The sequence below is a fragment of the Gymnoscopelus microlampas genome (genome assembly GCF_963454915.1).
Source record: "Gymnoscopelus microlampas genome assembly, chromosome: 19".
Classification (NCBI taxonomy): Eukaryota; Metazoa; Chordata; class Actinopteri; order Myctophiformes; family Myctophidae; genus Gymnoscopelus; species Gymnoscopelus microlampas.
This window is the reverse complement of record NC_139956.1, coordinates 16,872,443-16,892,442: the sequence shown is the minus strand read 5'-3', so window position 1 is coordinate 16,892,442 and position 20,000 is coordinate 16,872,443. Positions and strand designations below refer to the sequence as shown.

The 20,000-nt window shown below is 41.4% G+C and overlaps 2 protein-coding genes across 3 annotated transcripts in view; both read left to right on the top strand.

Annotated features, from left to right (window-relative positions):
* Positions 1-4,559, top strand: part of LOC311035398 (arfaptin-1-like) — a 12,489-nt gene extending 7,930 nt beyond the window's left edge. The window contains exons 5-8 of the mRNA XM_084043572.1: positions 164-385; positions 1,846-2,003; positions 2,396-2,570; positions 3,927-4,559. Coding sequence (XP_083899698.1) covers positions 164-385; positions 1,846-2,003; positions 2,396-2,570; positions 3,927-4,082 — 711 coding nt within the window. The 3' untranslated portion in view covers positions 4,083-4,559. The remainder of the gene's footprint in view (positions 1-163; positions 386-1,845; positions 2,004-2,395; positions 2,571-3,926) is intronic.
* A 5,336-nt stretch (positions 4,560-9,895) lies between these two features.
* LOC311035377 (uncharacterized protein) overlaps positions 9,896-20,000 on the top strand; it is a 33,446-nt gene continuing 23,341 nt past the window's right edge. The window contains exons 1-2 of one of the 2 annotated variants that reach the window (XM_084043540.1): positions 9,907-10,039; positions 19,388-19,449. The gene's annotated coding sequence lies outside the window, so the exon portion shown is untranslated. Of the gene's footprint in view, positions 10,040-19,387; positions 19,450-20,000 lie in introns of both variants that reach the window. The other variant, XM_084043539.1, reaches the window with a different exon arrangement.

The following is a 20,000-nucleotide window of genomic DNA, read 5'->3' as shown; positions in this document are numbered from 1 at the left end:
TATTTTGTGCCATACAAGATTTGCTGTGTCTAGATTTTTTGAAAATAGCTGGGGACCCCCTAGAACCCCCCCAAGGACCCCACTTGGACAACCACCAATCTAATACCTCTCTGTCTGTCTGTCTGTCTGTCTGTCTCTCTCTCTCCCCCCCTCACTCCCCTAGTGTACTAGACAGGTTCTCTGTGAGAAGATGGGTCGTGGTTCTCGTACCGTCGACCTCGACCTCCAGCCTCGCCTCGAGGTCCTAAAAGATGACCAGCAGCGCTACTGTCATGTGACCAAGCTGGCCCAGACGCTGGCCAATCAGATCGGTGGGATGGCCAATACCCACAAGGCACTGGGAGACACTTTGGCAGAGCTCAGCCTCAAAACCCCTCCACTGCATGTGAGTCATATAGCGACGACGATGATGATGATGATGATTATAGATTATCAACCAGGATGGGACCGAGAGGGGCGGCCATAGCTGAATGAATAGAGAGATCATTGAAAACAGACGTCCTTGGTTCTGGTGACTGATATTGTCCTTCTAATGCTCTAGGGGGCCATGTTTTTCCAATGTTGTTGTTAATTCATTTTCAAAAAAATATATACAAAAAACGTAATTGAAAAAACATCCATTAGAAGTCACCAGAACCATGTTTTAAATATGGTTAAAATGGAGATTGAAGTTGAATGGGTTTATATAGGAGGGGTGTGTAGCTTAAAAACTAGTTTAAAACAGGGTTGTTTATAAGGGGTGTTTTTAAAGTTTTTTTTGTGACTGGAGTTTTAATGTAAAATGCCTGTTTAAGAAAATTATAAAGTAGGATTTGATCAACACTTTCAATTGAATACATAGACTTTGAATACATAGGCTAGAACATGGCAAACATTATTCATAGACTAGAACATTAAACACATTACAAATGGACTAGAATATTACAACTATGGTTAAGTTGCTTACAAAGTGTTGTACCTCCTAGGTGGACGTCCGTTATGACATCAATATGTCCCTGTTGGCGACTATGAATTGGGTCTTACAATACAACATTCCAGTGTTGTACTGTATATCAGCACTGCCTCTTGTCCAATCAAATGACTCAACCGGAGCTAACCACTTGACGACTAAAACTATGACGAAAAATGTTTGTTTCGATTACCTTTTCTCACTGACAAAAACTAAATAAAAACTATGCTATGATGACAAAAACTATGATTAAATATATTGACAATTTTGTTAACAAATAAAAACTAGACGAAATGTTAGGGAAGGACTAGTGGGGAAGCGATCCAGAACAACTAATACAAGTCATTCAGAATTGTATTCAAAGGTAAGCCCACAAGCTAAAGTTATTTAATCAGGTCAGCTGGTGTGTTTACGCTAAACTTGAAATACAATGCAAGCTAAAGAAACCACCACTGACCTGTACTGATTAGAGAAGTGAATGGACCAGAGTTGCTTATCTTGGTTCGTAAATTAAGCTTGATTGACACGTTGAATGAGTGTAAAGTTTCATTGTCCTCAAACTTAAAAAGAAGAATGCATGTTTGAGAATCATTTAAAACAGTGCATTACACTTTAACTAAACCTGTTCAATTTGAGTTGACTAAATCAACAAAAACTAGACTAAAACATTTCAAATTTACACTGCATTGGGATTCAAGTAAAATTGTGTGTGTGTGTGTGTGTGTGTGTGTGTGTGTGTGTGTGTGTGTGTGTGTGTGTGTGTGTGTGTGTGTGTGTGTGTGTGTGTGTGTGTGTGTGTGTGTGTGTGTGTGTGTGTGTGTGTGTGTGTGTGTGTGTGTGTGTGCGTGCGTGCGTGCGTGCGTGCGTGCGTGCGTGCGTACGCGTGCGTGTGTCAGGTAGAGTTTGGTTTGAACGCAGAGAGCCACAGGTTTCTGTGTAAGAACGGTGAGAGTCTCGCTGCCTCCATCAACACCTTCACCACTGGCATGAACACTCTACTGAACAAGACAATAGAAGACACCATGGTTAACGTCAAACAATACGAGTCGGCCAGGTCAGTCTCTCCTCTCCTCTTCATCCTCATCTCTTGTCCTCCTTATCTCTCCTTTTTTATTATTATTAATTTAATGGTCATGTCCCAGTCCCAGCACAACCATAGGAGACCTGTGTTGTACTGATTAGCCCCCAGTACAATCACAGTCTTCAACTGTTGTAATGGTCAGTTCCCAGTACAACAGTAGAAGACTGTGTGGTTGTACTGGTCAGCTCCCAGAACAAAAGTAGTAGACTGTAGTGGTACTGGCTCCCAGTAACCAACAGTAGAAGACTGTGGTAAGGCTGTGGTTGTACTGGGCAGCTTCCAGTACAACACTAGCGGACTGGTTGTACTGGTCAGCTTCCAGTACATACAGTTTAAAAGCAGTCTCTTTTTTACCTTGTGTACAGGATAGAGTACGATGCGTACCGTTGTGACCTGGAGGAGCTGAACATGGGACCTCGTGATGGGAACACGCTGCCTAAACTGGAACAAGCTCAGAGCGAATTCCAGAAGCAGAAAGAGCGATACCACAAGACTAAAGAAGATCTCACCGTGAAACTGAACCTGCTGCAAGAAAACAAGGTGAGATACAGTTACACTACCACAAGACCAGAGAAGGCTTTGGAACACCCTGCCTCAGGATCTAAGGCTAGCAAAATCACTTTAAATCACCTCTGAAAACATACCTTTATATTAAGTCTATTTCTTTGTATTCTTTCCAGTTGTATTATTTTGTATTCACTTTAACTGTTTATTTCTCTGTTATTCTGTTTTTTAGCGGCGCTAGCCGCTCTATACCTTTAGGTATAGAGCGGATATTAGCCCTCTATACCTGGCTTTTGCGTCAACGTTCTGATTGGTCAGGCTCGCCAGGGTTCTGATTGGTCAGGTCCGTCAACGTTCTGATTGGTCAGGCCCGCCAAGGTTCTGATTGGTCAGGTCCGTCAACGTTCTGATTGGTCAGGCCCGTCGAGGTTCTGATTGGTCAGGTCCGTCAATGTTCTGATTGGTCAGGCCCGTCGAGGTTCTGATTGGTCAGGCCCGTCAAGGTTCTGATTGGTCAGGCCCGTCAACGTTCTGATTGGTCAGGCAAGGGAACTATTCATGACATCAATATTATATCATGAATACAAAATTAGATGGTTTATATAAACTGTAAAAGTCCGGAACATAAACACTCTGGGTACGGCTTATAAATTGTATAGATTATTTCATAACACATGCATATCTTTCTGGTACCACATGTATACACACGGACACACAAAGTTTATTTTTTAGGTACCCACTCTATCAGCTATGACAGATCAGTTTTTGCCACTTACCTTGGAATGCATTTGGTGATTCGCTTCCAATGGCACTATTTAGTGCCACTGGAAGCCTTGAAATAAATTTACAGAGATTTAATATTGTTTCTCTAGTATTTCTCTGTGTGTACGTATGTCCGTGTCTATGTCCAGGTGTATGTCCATCCTTATGTTCGTCCTCTTTATTCTTATTAACTGGGGTATAAACTAATATTGATATTATATATTAGATATTAATATTGAAACACATATCTATGACAAAATATATCAAAGGCGCCGCTACCTTCACACAGGTGTGATTTTTGTTTTATTGTATGGTATTCTATCCACTGATTTTACATTAATGTTTCTTCTCTTATGGTTATCATGCTGTTCTTTGAGAGAGAGAGACAGAGAAACAAGATGTACTGTAAGAGAGAGGGATAAACAGAGAGAGAGCGATGGAATGGATGGATGGATTGTGAACTTTAAAATGGATGGATGGTTGATAGATGGCTGAATGAACTTTGATGCCATTTCCCCAGGAGTTCAAGGCTCTCGGCTCTCCATAAACGGTTGCTATTCCAGTTGCCATCTAATTATCCCCCTCCCTCTCCCCCCGTCTCTTCCTCCCTCCCTCTCTCTCTCTCTGCAGGTCAAGGTTCTTCATAACCAGCTGTACCTCCTCCACAACGCGGTGTCCTCCCATTGCTCCTCGTGCCACCAGCACCTGGAGCGCAGCATGCAGGAGGCCAGCCTCCGACTGAGCGACCCCAGCACGGACTCCCTGTCCTGGCTGGAGGAGAGCTGACCAGCCCCCCTCTCCTCTGCAGAAACACCAACCCTTTAAATGACACCAGTGGTTCTCAAATCTTTTTTTTATTTCAAGGACCGCAATAACTTTTACACACTGTTATTTACACATCAATGACTGGAAATGACTAAATAATATATTGTTGCTGTCGGCCAGAAACCTTGTAATTCCATATTTAATCTTGATATGTTTTTTTCATAAATGAATGAATGCCCTATTTTATACTTTGTTGTATGACAGCGTCACGCGAAATTAGCAAAAATAGCCATTACAAGCTCACATCGCATGTGATGTGCTATGAGCTTGTAGAATGGCTATTTTCCGTATTTATATATTTTTTTGCCTACAAGGACATGGATGAAATAGGGATGCCAGGTTGAAAGTAGCCAAGTCTGTCTGGGTTTTATAAATATTTAACCAATGAAAATGTTAACAAGAGCTTGTGACTAAATAATAATAACTACATTTGTTCAATTGGAAGACTTATTTTTTCCATTTCCTGAAAAGTAACAGTTTTGGACATACGGTACAAGGTTTCTGCCCGACAGCGACAATATACACAAATAGATGTAAAGTATCTTGGTTTGTGTGTCCGGCACTAATCTCACAAACCGCTGGTGCCAAACCTTTTGTGCACACTGCCAGTAGGCCAAAGACGTTTTATACTTTTTGAAATATTTAACTTAATTTTTCAATGGAGGTTATTGGGCCTCTGTCTGGTTGGGCCTAAACCTTGCCCAAATACGTCATACGTCATAGATGCATCATAAATGAGTGACACATGCAGTCAGAGATCCACATTGGAGCCACGCCGGTCCCAAGTGGATCTCGAGATCCATATAATTATATCCTATAATAATTGGTTATTACATCTATTATACTGTTGTATTAGGTGATAATGTCCATTTAGTTAATGGATTATAAATAATTTACCAAGAGAGGGACCAACATATGCAAAAGAAATATGTCATATCTATATCTATATACACAAAGATTGACTGTAGAAATAACATCCATAACTTATGTGGTATCCAGCAGAGTGAAACGATATCAACATACCAGCTAGAGAACATGAATATATTATTTACTAAAGTGATGAAAGCAGATGGTAGAATAGTGATAGAAACATTGCAATATGACGTTACTAATGGAAATATGAGCCAACATGTAGATGGGAGAACACTCGTCTTCTTACAACAGCAGCGTAGATAAATGTTCGTTAAAATGCATCGTGGATTTGAGCTTTGTTTTCAGGTCTGGAAACATATTTTCCCATACTTATATATGTATATATATTTTAGATATTATCATCAGATCAAAATATGCTTCCTGTCATATTTACTGTGTATATGGACACACATGAGTGGCTAGCAGGCTGTGGCTAGCTAGCAGGCTGTGACAGGGTCAGGCCTTTGTTCCCTCGGCTCTATATTCCCTCAGTTTAGCATTAGGGTTAGAGTTAGGGTAGAAACAACATAGATATGCTCCCACTGTGGCTGGCAGTAGCCAAGTGACCATTCAGTTCGCAAGCCCATCTCTATTCTTCTCCTCTTGTCTCTCTCCTCTACTCCCTCCCTGTGCCCTACATATATGACATGACCTTCAACACACACACACACACACACACACACACACACACACACACACACACACACACACACACACACACACACACACACACACACACTCCTACTCCTACCTATCTTCTGACCACAAATCACTTCTCATGTATCTAGCAGAGAAAGTGTGTGTGTGTGTGTGTGTGTGTGTGTGCGTGTGTGTGTGTGCGTGTGCGCGTGCACGTAGTTATACACATGCACACACCATGCATCCACATGTACATGCACACATTTACAATTCACTCACAGGTTGTGCTGTATAGCCCCCTGTGTGTGTGTGCGTGCTTGTGTGTGTGTGTGTGTACGTGCATGTGCAGGAGTAAAGTCATGTAATCCTCTGTAAAGGGCATTAAGCCTTTCTTTGAAGTTTAAAGCCTGAACTGCCATCAGCCACCTAACTGCTACTCCACCTAATGCCACATGAATGAAAAACAAATTTGAAAAGATACTTAACAAGTATCTTAGAAGTAAAACAAATGCTCAAAAGGTTATGCCATAGAATGTTCTCAACTGACAATGCATCTATGTCCAGATACACTCTAGAAACCCATAGGGTCATAATACATCTTCAATGCAGTCCGGCAGTAGGGCTTGGCGATATGACTTCAAATCAATATCACGTTTTTTTGCCTCGTTTACCATTAATGATTGAGGAAGCACGTCTGAAGCCTGTCCTGTACGGGAGTCTCCAGACATAAAAACGGATGATGATGATTAAAAAAAGAAAAACTGAAAATATACCTACAAGCTCACGATTTTGCGCTGTTTTTGTATGCCACCATTATACAACAAATTAAAATACAGGGTTAAGTGGTTAATCAGATGGGCCGATTTGTTTGTAAGACATTTTAAAAGAAGAAATAACTATTTTTTGATTAACCTACATGAGCAAGATTAAGTCTGTTATTTGTTCAAAAACACTGCTGCATCATCAGACAGCCTTTATGAATGAATTTAATGAATCAGGTGTCATGTTCATGTAAACTCTTACGGTCTAGTAGGAATACATGTCATGTGAGGAATGATTCTGAATGGCTTATTTTGAGATATTCTGTCCTCACACTACCAAAAAATTACTTTTCAGTCGAGAAATGCCAAAAACGAAACTAAAACAAATGTATTGCGTGGGTTCGGCTGTAACCATGGATAGGACCAAAGATTTGCATTTTTACGTCACATTAAGCTGTTTATGATCAAAGGGGTTATTTCATGTTTTCGTTGCCATAGTTAAGTCAGTGAATTTGTCAGGGGAGCTTCACTGCAATGACAGCTTGTCATATTTATGTTTATGCACTTTTATTGATGTTAAAATGTTTTCGCCCCAAATCGCAACTGCACCATAAAATCCTTAAGTTAATGTTTTAATTTGTAACTCTGAGAGTAGTCTCTGAGAGTAGTCAAATTTGTCCACGCTCAGAGTTAAAGTGTGTGACATGTTTCTGTTCAAAAGTTAAAGCTATATTCTGATAGAAATCATTGCTATAGAGTGTTCAGTAACAGGGGTCTCCCCATCTCTCTAGCTCTTTCATAAACAGAAAATACATTTTCAGGGGGGATGCAATTGTTCAGCCAATCAGGAGAGAGTGCTCATTTACCAGCTTAAAATGTATACTGCTCCACTTCAATTGTGTCTGCTCATTTCTTCCAATTTCACTTGTTTAATCTGTATCCTGCAAGTTTTCTCTCCTGAATGGATAAAAGTAGTATCCTGACCTGAAAATGCCGTTTCTGTTTGCTAAAGATCTGGAGAGACTTGAGACTCCCATTACTGAACAAACACACTATAGCAATGAGGACTATCAAATATAGAGCTATTTAATACTTATTTTAACACAAAAAAACACTTACCCTACCTTTTAATAAACATTCAGTTCAATGCATCTTCAGGTCGGGATACCAATTGCATCCAGTCAAGAGAGAGAACCAATTTGTCAGCTTCAATTTTATAATAATCTAGTTCTTTTGTCTCCCTGTTCTTTTTTTTTTGTTTCATCACTTCCAATTTCACTTGTTTATCCTGTATCCTCATCCCTGATTGGATTAAATCGGTATCCCAATCTGAAAATGTATTTTCTGTTTACTAAAGAGCTGGAGAGACGGGGAGACCCCTGTTACTGAACAAACACTATAGTAGTGGTGATTATCAGAATATAAAACTATTAACTAATACGTTCTGACTGAGGTAATAAGGTTTTGTCACGTACACAGCAAAATCCTCTGTGTTTACTTAACCCTGTGAGAGTAACATTGGCCTATATATGGGTGTATTTTACACTCAAGGTATAATTAACACCATGCACCAACATTCGTTGCACACAGACATTTAGCGACCATCCCCATGTTTGGGAAGTGTGATTAAAAGCTACAATGTGATATCTCTGCCAACAGAGTAATTGCTACAATGTTTGAATTCCATAAATATGGTGCTACCTCGCATCTAGTGTCCAATCAAGTGCACCTTCTGCTTCACATAACAGGGAGACCACCTCCAACCACTGCATGATGTACTGGTTATGTTGTAATAATATGCTTTAACATAGAGATTGGTTAAAATAACGTTTATCCTTTAAAGCCCAGGATCGTAACTTTTGCGGGTATAATAATGTGATCATTATGACTAATAATTTGACTTGTGATTAGTTTGGGGGGGGCCGAGATGAGTGTGAATAAAGTTATCTGTACAGCATACTGTTTTATTGTGTAATGAATGTCCACTCAGCTTGATGATGAGCAAAATAAATGTGTTGAAATGTGTACATTGGTTTATTAAACGTATTGGAATAAAACCAATCAGGCGCTACATCTGTAGGCTGACGTCCTATTTGTTTATTTACATTTACTGTAGGCTATCTTGTGTGTGTGTGTGTGTGTGTGTGTGTGGCCAAGATAAGAGCTGCTGCCAGCCCCTCCCTTGGCATGAATATATTGTCGTCATGAGGCTTCCCTCACCCCCCCCACCCCCCACACACACAATTCAATTCAATTCAAAGGGCTTTATTGGCATGAGAAAACATACGTTTACATTGCCAAAGCAAAAAACACAATACAACAATACAGCGATATAATCAAAACAAAAAATGTACATTTGAAAGTCAGAATCTTCAATAGATCAATTTCTATGTACCAAGATCACTGGGTGCAGGTATAGTGCAGGAATATACACAATGATTAGTCTTTAGGGTGGTTGTGTTCCGTTCGATATCCTTCTCCTATCACAGCAACTCACGAATCTTGCTGCTGTGTTTGCACATTGTTGTACTTCGCCCAGCAGATATGGGAGTTTTTTGTCATTGGTCATGTTTTCAAAATCACACACACTCACACTCATCATATTCCTTCACTTCAGTGAACTAACATTCACTCTTCTCCCTCCACTCATCACATGTAATATTCATAACCTCCCCATTCAATCCGTGTGTGTGTGTGTGTGTGTGTGTGTGTGTGTGTGTGTGTGTGTGTGTGTGTGCGTGCGTGCGTGTGTGCGTGCGTGCGTGCGTGCGCGCGCGCGCGCGTGTGTGTGTGATGACAGGTGGGCGGATCCTAGAGGAAAAGCCTTTATTTCCACCTGAACGATCACGCATGCGCAGGCTGGCGGCTCCCCACTGTCCCTCTCACGCCTATGTTGCCATGTCCGCTTATTATAAGCGAATTTGGACTTATTTTTCTGTGAAGTTACTTGTAAATATTTGTTAGTTGTGGCCGGGTTGCGGGTTTTGGGCTTGTTTCTAAAGTGTAGTTGCTTATTTGGGCTTGTTTCTAAAGTGTAGTTGCTTCTTTGGGCTTGTTTCTAAAGTGTAGTTGCTTATTTGGGCTTGTTTCTAAAGTGTAGTTGCTTATTTGGGCTTGTTTCCTAATGTTGTTTAAACCAGTGGTTCTCAAACACTTTCATGTCAAGGAAACCCGAAACCCCCAAAATTAATAAGTCCGCGTATCACCATCTGAAAACATTTTGTGCCAGGCAGGGACCCCCGTGCCAGGCTTGTGTTGTTAAATTAGAAGATCTACAAGCTCACAACACGTTGCATCGCGACGCTTTGTGAGCTTGTAGGTCTGCTATGTTCAAATAATAGACGCTTCTCTTAGGCTTGTTTTCATAGACCTGGTTGCATATTTCTCTCACTAACCTGGCAACACTGTCCATGAGTCGCTTTGCCTTTTACACCAGCAGACAGCAGTGAGTGAGTCGGTGCGTGTGTGTGGATGGATGGTGTATATTTATGCGTGTGATGTTTATGTGTGTGTGTGGTGGTGGTGTTGTTGCGTGTTTATTTAGATTTTAGATGTTAAACGGGCTGATATAAGCTGGAAGTAGGCCTAACTGACAGTCTTCTAACGGTAAGTTTGTCTATTAAAACGGTAACAGCCAGGATAGGTGGGCTCTTAGGGACATCTGGGCGCCTCTATGTAAAATTGGCTATTTTGTCCAAAATGTTAAAAGATAAAATATTTGGAAAATGTTTTTTTTTTTAAAGTAAAGTATAGTAGGCTATATACATGATTAGAACAGGCGACAATTAAGGTCTAATATTTCTACAATTGCTATAAATGGCTACAAAACCTGTATATCCAGTCATTTTTGGGGCATAGACAAGAAGTTGAAGGATAACATTGTCTGATAATGATGTACCGTGCATGTTCACATCATGTATAGCCTACTTTACATAACTTTTTTTTTTTTTTTTACATTTTGGACAAAATAGCCAATTTTACATAGAGGTTCCCAGATGTCCACAGTCCATCTATCCTGTTACCGTTAAAACATATTTAAGCTTTATTATGTGTATTCTGTCTGTTCTCCCTTTCTCTCTCTTTTCTCTCTTCTAAGATTCTTAGATTTGGAAAAAATGGGAAAAACTTTCCATTGTGGTCTATATTTCTTATGTCATTTTAGACATTCTGCATAATGAGTAGTAGTACTTTTACTTTTGGTACTAAGTGTATTTTGATGCAAATACTTTTGTACTTTTACTCATGTATCTTTTTAATGCAGGACTTTTACTTAAACAGAGTTTAATTGAAGTAAATTTCTATATAGCAGTTATTGATACTCTTACTTATGTACTATTTCCACCAGTGATTAGACACAGACAGTCTGTTGCTGTTGCAGTCCTTGCATAATATGACAGTGTAGTCCTTGCATGGGACACAGACAGACTGTAGTCATTGCATGGGACAGTCTGTGGTCATTGCATGGGACAGTCTGTAGTCATTGCATGGGACACGGTCTGTAGTCCTTGCATGGGACACAGTCTGTAGTCCTTGCATGGGACACAGACAGACTGTAGTCCTTGCATGAGACAGTCTGAGTCTGTAGTCCTTGCATGGGACACAGACCCAGCCATAGAAAGTCTCTTGGTGATGAAATGGTAAAAAAAACTTTCCTTGTGAACTCTCACCTTGTAAACATTTAAATAATTGCAGGCAAGGCAAGTTTTATTTGTATAGCTGAAAGTTTTATATACACAAAGACAAATACTAAGTGCTTCAGGCACACAAAAGCAATAATAGACATAACACAGGCTTTTAAAAACACAATAGAACAAAGGTACCGTTACCGTACCTCACAATCTGTCTTCCTTCCTACAATGTCAAGGAACCAAAACCTAAGGACTGTATACTCTTGCATACTGTAACAAATTCAATCTAGAAGAAGGAATAAATAGAGCAAAAAATAAATAAACATGAAATAGAATTGTTGGGTAAACTTACATGAGAGGGTGGTGTTTGTAGAACAGTATTATTTGTGTCGGTTTGGACGCTTACAGGTCCAACGCTGATAGGGTACAAATAGAACCAAATGGACCCTTATGGGTCCATTTGAACCTCATTTGAATCTGAAAATAGCAGATCTACAAGCTCACAACGCGTCGCGATGCGACGCGTTGTGAGCTTGTAGATCGACTATTTTCAAATAGCCTAAGTATAAAACAGGGCTAAAGTGGTTAATATATGTTTTATAATGTAATAATTTATATCTACAAAGTAACTCAAGTTTTCAAATAATTGTAGTGGAGTAAAAGTGCAATATCTGCCTCTTGAGATGTACTGTAGTGGAGTAGAAGTAAAAGTATAGACAATTGGAAATACTCCAGTACAAGTCCCTCAAAATTTTACTTACAGTAAGTACAGTACTTGAGTAAATGTACTTAGTTACTTTTACAACACTGCATAAGAGCAATACAAAAATGGAAATAGAATAAAGGCAAAATGACATGAATGGGTGTTTGTGAACAACAGCATTATTTAGGTACAGGTTTTGTAGGTTCGACCTCCTGACCTTTCACTCAACATTATCTCCGTCACGCCCAGCTGCATCCTGGGTAGAAATATATGGCGTGCTTTTAAAAAACGCAAGAGAGGAAAGATCATTCAGGTGTTCATGGAGGCTTCTGGTGAGAGGGCCGGGACCACCCCTGACCTTCTCTGTTATTCCTGCATGTTGTGGTCTGACATTTACCCCTCCCTCCCTCTCTCTCTCTCTCTCTCTCTCTCTCTCTCTCTCTCTCTCTCTCTCTCTCTCTCTCTCTCTCTCTCTCTCTCTCTCTCTCTCTCTCTTTCTTTCATTCACCTTTACTCCACGTATACCTGTCTCATCCTATTTCTCATCCCCCCCCCCCCCCCCCCCTTCCTCACTCTCTCCTCATCCTCCCCTCTTCCCTCTGTCTGTTAGTGATGGGTCGTTCATGACCGATACGTTCAAAAGAACTAGTTCATTGCCGTGAACATGAACTAGCTCGTTCACGTTCTGAAACTGTTACGTTAACGCTATTGTTCATGCCCCCCATCCCCTCCCCCCGTACACAGGACGGTAGGGCGGGCTGTACACGCAACGTAATAATAACGCTTGCGCGATTCACTAGAAAATAGCTCTACTGAACGAGAATGTGAAAGAATAATTTGAACGAATCATTGCCGTGAACGAAATCGTTCGTTCACTGATATTAACGTTTTTTCCCACCACTACTGTCTGTCTGTCTGTCTCCCTCCCTTCTTCTAACCCCCCCCCCCCCCCTCTCCCCCATTCCCTCCATGAAGTTCAGGTCAGAGGAATAAGTCAGGGGGTATTGCCTGGGGGTCCTGTATCCATGGTGACCACAGAGATGACTTTTAGGGGTCTGAAATGTTGCCTTTTAAAACACACGTAATTTGACTCCCAGTTCCGACGAGCCGCCTTTAACTGCACAACGACAGCTGTAAAGTTTATTTCTTTACCTTATTGATTGAAAGGGGACATTTACTTGTAGATTAGCCCTGCTAGCTACATTTATTGGTCCCCTGAATATATACTACTGAGGATCAATAAAGTTTTCTCTCTTCTCTTCTCTTCTCTTCTCTTCTCTTCTCTTCTCTTCTCTTCTCTTCTCTTCTCTTCTCTTCTCTTCTCTTCTCTTCTCTTCTCGTCTCTTCTCTTCTCTTCTCTTCTCTTCTCTTCTCTTCTCTTCTCTTCTCTTCTCTTCTCTTCTCTTCTCTTCTCTTCACCAAAGTGCTTTTAGCCAACTAAATATTTCCATTCTTAGAGCCTTGCACTCTCATATGTGGATTAAAACATTTATAAAAAGGAAATAATAATAATAATATTACTCTGAGAGTGAACAAATGGAACAAAATACATCATATTATGATGTATTTTGTTCCATTTGTTCACTCTCAGAGTTACAGACCTCTAAGGATCCACTTGGTTTCTAACCATCAATCATTTACATGGGGAGTGGGGACCCCCCGCACTCCCCTCAAAGACCCCTGGGGCTCCCCCAGCTAAAACATGGAGGTTCTAATGTTTTATTCAACAAGAACTGTGTGTGGCAGTTCATCAAGTTCAGTGAGACATTAGATCAAGTTCATTTAAATGCTCAATATTATTAAGCTGCTTTCAGCACTGTGAACCCTCAATGTGGGGGGTCTGACACACACACACACACACACACACACACACACACACACACACACACACACACACACACACACACACACACACTGTTTATGGCTGTTTGTCTTGTAAATAGGGTTCAGGCCCCCTTTTCACCCTCGGTGCTCTTAAAGTTAGTTTAGTTTGTGTGTGTGTGTGTGTGTGTGTGCGTGTGCGTGTGCGTGTGCGTGTGCGTGTGCGTGCGCGTGCGCGTGCGCGTGCGTGTGCGTGTGCGTGTGTGTGTGTGTGTGTGTGTGATTAGATGGACCTGGTTGTTCTGCCAGTCTACACACGCACACACATCTTTTGAGATGAAGACTGTTACTGTGCACAGATCAGACCTCATTATCATCGCTGTCAGGCTGCAGAGACCTTGTATCTCCATGTATCATCTTTCCTTGTATTTTTTCCCTTAAATTAATGTCCTACTTCGTCGCACAAGAGCGTCGTGCAAAAGTAGCGAAAATAGCCGAACTACGTGTTGTGAGCTTGTAGATCCCATAGAGTTGTATAAAAACTAGAGGGCGGACGGCCCCGCCCCCACCTATTCATTTCAATGAAGTTGCTCACCCCAGCGCATGAATCCACGGAAGTGCACTCTTCTTCCGGGATTTGCTGCAGGTAGGGATGCAAATTATCGATTAATTGATAGTTGATAACCTAAACCGATCGATTGACCGATTAATTGATAAGTGCCGTTTTTTGGACCAAAAGGAAAATGTGTCCAAAACCGAAAATGAGTGCAGAAACACAATTGCCTTGGTGTATATGACATTAACGAGCATCAACGAGCATCAGCTGGACAGAGACACACACACACCTCCCCTCTCCAGTGCTCTATCATGGAGTCTGTCTCATTTCTCTCCAAAAGCCCTTGAATATGATGATTACTGTGATTATGGTAAGCTCACATTTGTTATATTATCACACACACCATACCTGTAACTTTCACTAGCCCAAAATTGCTCTAGCCGATAGAGCAGGCGCACTAGCGTTTTCAGACGATAGAAGCATGCACAGTAGGCGTTCTAAACGCGGAAGTCTTGCAACACCAGATTTGGCCACCAGGCGTCTATGGCTTCAATAATTTCCATTTCCTCAAAAGTAACAGATTTGGACATACAGTACAAGGTTTCCACCCGACAGAGACGATATACAGACAGAGCCACCGACGCAGAGAGCACTGACTAGGTTTTGTATGTCAAAGGTCATGATGGGTAGGGTTCATTATGTACCAACAGTTACGTCGTTGGGGACTGAAGTCATCTGATGATCTTCATGGATCATCTTCACAGACAGTCTAGTCAGTTGACCCGGGTTCAACTGCTCCATGTAATCCTTTAATTGAGCAGTTCATATGTGGAATTTGTGTATTTTTTTGTTTGTTTTGATCGTTCACTAAAAGGGCAATTACATGGTTGCAACACCAATGTAGAGTATGTGTGCAATTAAAAGTGCATGAAGGATAACAGTAAAACCCCTCAGGTCTTATTTCCATTGTGGTCCTTGTCAAAAGTGGATTTGAGTGCTTAGCGTTTAATAATGCCATGCACCAACTGTAACATCCTCATACCAACCGTATAAACCTGAGTTATGCTAGGGTAATTGTGCTGAAAACATCAGATCTTATGTTTTTGGCGTGCAACACCGGTGCGCAACTAAATATAAAATGCCCTTGAACCCATCAAAATGCTGTTAAATTGTGTATTGCCACCAAACTGGCAATACAATATCATCATCACAAAACATGGGTTATGATTTAAACATTGCAATATATTGCAGTATACTGTAAGCAAAGCCATATATTGCGAGCTGAATTCTATGTATTTTACGTAAGTTGTACACAAATAAATATTAGTTTCATAATCTATACTGTAGAAACATACATTGTTTTAAAACAATTATACATTAAATAATAATAATAATAACAACAATAATAGAGAGAGAGAATAAAGAGAGGTCTGTGTTGAGAATAGTTTTGGTATAGTTCTCAGATTAAACAACAGGCTTACATCACTCACCATAGTTAGTACTTAATTATTAGTTTATTAATTATGATTCATATCGTTGGTGACACTGACACATGGCATGAGTCATCAATTTCACATTTTTCATCAGGGTGCTTGTGTGTTTGTGTGTGTGTGTGTGTGTGTGTGTGTGTGTGTGTGTGTGTGTGTGTGTGTGTGTGTGTGTGTGTGCGTGTGCGTGTGCGTGTGCGTGTCTGTCTGTGTGGGCTAATTTATGTAATGTTCCTATGTGTGTGTTGTGCCAGCAGGTGCATGCTGCAGTGTGTGTGTGTGTGTGTGTGTGTGTGTGTGTGTGTGTGTGTGTGTGTGTGTGTGTGTGTGTGTGTGTGTGTGTGTGTGTGTGTGTGTGTGTGTGTAGGTCAAATGGATTTATAGTGTAAATATTAGCCCTTGCATTATTTCTCAAGCAGGTTTGGAATATTGCGTGTGTGTGTACGTGCGCACGCACATGTGCATGCGTGTGTGCGTACAACATTTTGTTAAAGAATGCAAAACATTTTTCATTGGTTGCCACAGTCCTGCTTCATTGAGGTCGCTAAGCAACCGGTTCCATAGCTCACTGTTCCTCAACGTCCAAATGTACCCTTATGGGTCTGTAACTCTGAGAGTGTAGAAATGGGACCATTTGTTTTTTCCATTTTTGGGACCCCATTCTACAATGTAAAATTCTCAGTGTTAATTTAACTCTCTGAGTTACAGACCTGTAAGGGTCCATTTGGACCCCTTGGTGGTCGCCGGACCGCACATTTAGAAACAGTTCCATAGCTGATGGCTGGTGTTTATAATGCTGTTTCCCTGTCACCATGGTGACGGGGTGGGGGACACTATGAAGGACATGGTTCCATATTTACAGCCAACACTTCAAGTGAGTCCCTGGTGGTCACATGGAGCAACGTCACTACACAAAACACCTTGACACGAGGTCTTCATGGGGCGAGAGGCCACCTGGGAAACAGAAGGTCCCAGGTTTGATTCCTGGCCCCGGCAGTGTGTCGAGGTGTCCCTGAGCAAGACACTTAACCCATAACACCCCCCCCCCCCCTGCCCCCCTGCGTTCACTTGAGCAGCAATCAGCTGGGTGAAGCTGAAAACAGAATCCCTCCCGTGAGATGAAACTAGATTAATTTCATACTTTCACCAGCGACAAAAGCTACAAAACCGCCTGGTCAGCTACACTGTCGTCAAGTCGCTGTTGAAGTGTTGTGCAACACGCTCGTTGACGTGGGCAAGAATTCCCCCAGGAAATGTGTGGAGAGACAAGGTGAAATGATGAAACAAAAACATATGAATGATTGACGCTTTACCCCGTCACCGAAGCACTGACAAAGGTTGAAGCCTGCTCAACGTCTTTTGATGTAGCTTGTGTAGCTCGTCACGTACAGCGTCAAATGTCAGGCGTCAAGTTTGTAGCCTCAGGTCGCTGGCTTGAAGTGTCTTCCATTGAAAATAACTTAGTAGTTATAAACCATATACAGTAATGTCATCTAATGCACAAGACAAGCACACCCCAAGTACACCCATGTGGACATGTCACAGGGACTTAGCCCAGGGGTCTTCAACATTTTCAGGCCACGGACCCCTTGGCTGAGAGAGAGATAAAGTAGGGACCCCCATTATATATTGTATAAAATAGATTTTTTTTCATAGATTTCATAGGCAGCTTCATATAGACTTGTTTCACCACACTATCATGTTGGATTAATGTTAATGTGCATTTCCAGACATGTAACCATGCACTTAAACAATACTTAGTAAACCTGACCTTTCACTCTGTACTTAGTCTGCTCTTTTCCCCCCTTCATCAAACCACTTTGCCCAAAATAGCAGATCTACAAGAGCACAACGCCTCGCAGCGCGAGGCGTTGTGTGCTTGTAGATCTGCTATTTTTGGCTAAAGTTCTCCTCAGAATAGGGATGCTTGGTGGTGGTTAATGTAAAAATCACACAACGATTTGGCGGACCCCCTATAGTAGCTCTGAGGACCCCCTAGGGGTCCCGGACCCCCTGTTGAAGACCTCTGACTTAGCCCCAATCCGTCCCTTGATGCCGAGTGCCATACAGGGAGGCATTGGGTCCCGTTTTCATAGTTTTTGCTATGACTCAGTCGGGATTGAACCCCCCGAACTCCCATTCTCCACTGAGGTTGTCCTTGAAAATGCTTGTAGCCTGCCACTTAGTTGCTAGTGTGAATGCAGGATGAGATCACACACATGACCACAAGGTAAATGAGGTGATAAAACAGGCTGATAGAACCTTGCCTTCCCTAGTCTTGCTGTCTGGTCCTACTGTAGTGTGACATTGGCACACGGTCCTGACTTAATGCCTTGGCTTGCAGCCAAAAAACTGTAGCAATATTTACGGGCCTTGAACGTGCAAGCAGGTATTACATTTTCCTTTCTTCTCGTTGATTACAGCTCTTGAAGAGAAGAAGGGCAGTCTCATCAAGTGTACACATATTGTTGTCTAGCCAGCACCTGTGCCAACTTATTTTTGGATGTGCGTGCTTCGCCTTGGACTCTATTTCTGATTCACAGCTCTTCTCAGGGCTGTGTGAGCGTGCTCAAATAGGTTTGATTGACAACTCCCCCACACTGTTGTTAGTTTTGTTGGACCTCGGAGGACAGGACACTTTACCTTGGCTTGTTATCATTCTTTTTGGCCCAGAGGTGATGGTGTCATCAGAAAAGTGTCCTCATAGCTCCACCCAGCTTCAATCTGACTACTAGAGGTGTAATGAGCAATATTAACTGAGATTAACCTGTATGAGGATATTTTCAGTGGTGTAAAGTAACTAAGTACATTTACTCAAGTACTGTACTTAAGTACAATTTTGAGGTACTTTTACTTTACTGGAGTATTTCCAATTGTCTATACTTTTACTTTTACTCCACTACATCTCAGAGGCAAATATTGTACTTTTACTCCACTACAACTATTTGAGAACTTTAGTTGCTAGTTACTTTGCAGATATAAATGATTATATTATAAAACATACATTTACTACTTTAGCCCTGTTTTATACCTAGGCTATTTGAAAATAGCCGATCTACAAGCTCACAACGCGTCGCATCACCGTGTAGTACTTTTACTTTTGGTACTTTAAGTACATTGTGTAAAGCAAAGCAAAGTTTGTTGTTTACCCAGGGTGTCGGACTAAGTACGAAACTTGTTTCCAGCCGGACCCTGCATGGAAGCCTTGCTCAAGGGCTATTCAGCGGTGATTCATGATCGATGTGATGAATTGGGGAATCGAACTAGGGACCTTCCGGTATCAAGGCCGCCCCTCTAACCACTAGGCCACCGCTGCCATTGTGTGTGACATCAATACTTTTGTACTTTTACTCAAGTAAATTTTGAATTCCGAACTTTTACTTGTAAAGTACTTTTTTCCACCACTGGATATTTTTAACTTTTATGTTCGCCTACAAATCGGCTGAAAAACACGAAACATGTCACGCTTTTCACTGTGATTCCTGTGTGAAGGCCACTTTTCCTCAAATACACATTGTTTGCATAATTTATAGGGGGAGGAATGCTGTTAAAATTTTAAACATATAGAGGTTATATTTAAAAACGGCAAATCGTGTATGAAGATTATTATTACTAGGCTGTATTTCATCTTGGAACAAAGAGAGGGAGAGGAGGAATGGAAAAAGGAGAAGTCGAGAAGTTGTCATGTTTGTTTCTCTCCTCCTGTCACATCATTTCATTTCAGTTTTCACTGTTTCTCCTCTCCTCTCCTCTTGTTAGTATTTAGGTCAGGACCCAAATATGCAGAGATAGATGGCTGACAACTGGGTCAGTAAATGGAGGTAAACTAACAAGAGTGTGATCAGTTCAGAAAGAATGTCACTTCACTGCAACGTCACACACACACACACACACACACACACACACACACACACACACACACACACACACACACACACACACACACACACACACACACACACACACACAGTGCCATTGCTGGGTTGGGGGGCTTCATTTCAATACTTGTTGAAGTTGAGTTGTCTGCTGTGTTCGCATCAGTGATTTTCCCAGCATGCAACTGAGACTGGGGCTTGGTACTTCCTGTACTGTGTTCTCTACTGACCCACCACAGTTCCCATGTTTACGGCACCGAGCTGAAGAATAAAAGAGTTTGCACTCGTAGCTGCCGATGCCAAAAATGTATTGTGGACACAGAGTTTTAAGAACACGCCAACGTGTCCACAACACATTTTTGGCATATTTACGAGTGTGCGGCAACTCTTTTATTCTTCAGTGTTTATTTTGTTGGCTGGCACCTCGCAAGGACTGTTGTGCGTTGCACTCTTGGAAACTGTGTGCAACACCAAGCTAAAAGCATCAACAAGATGAT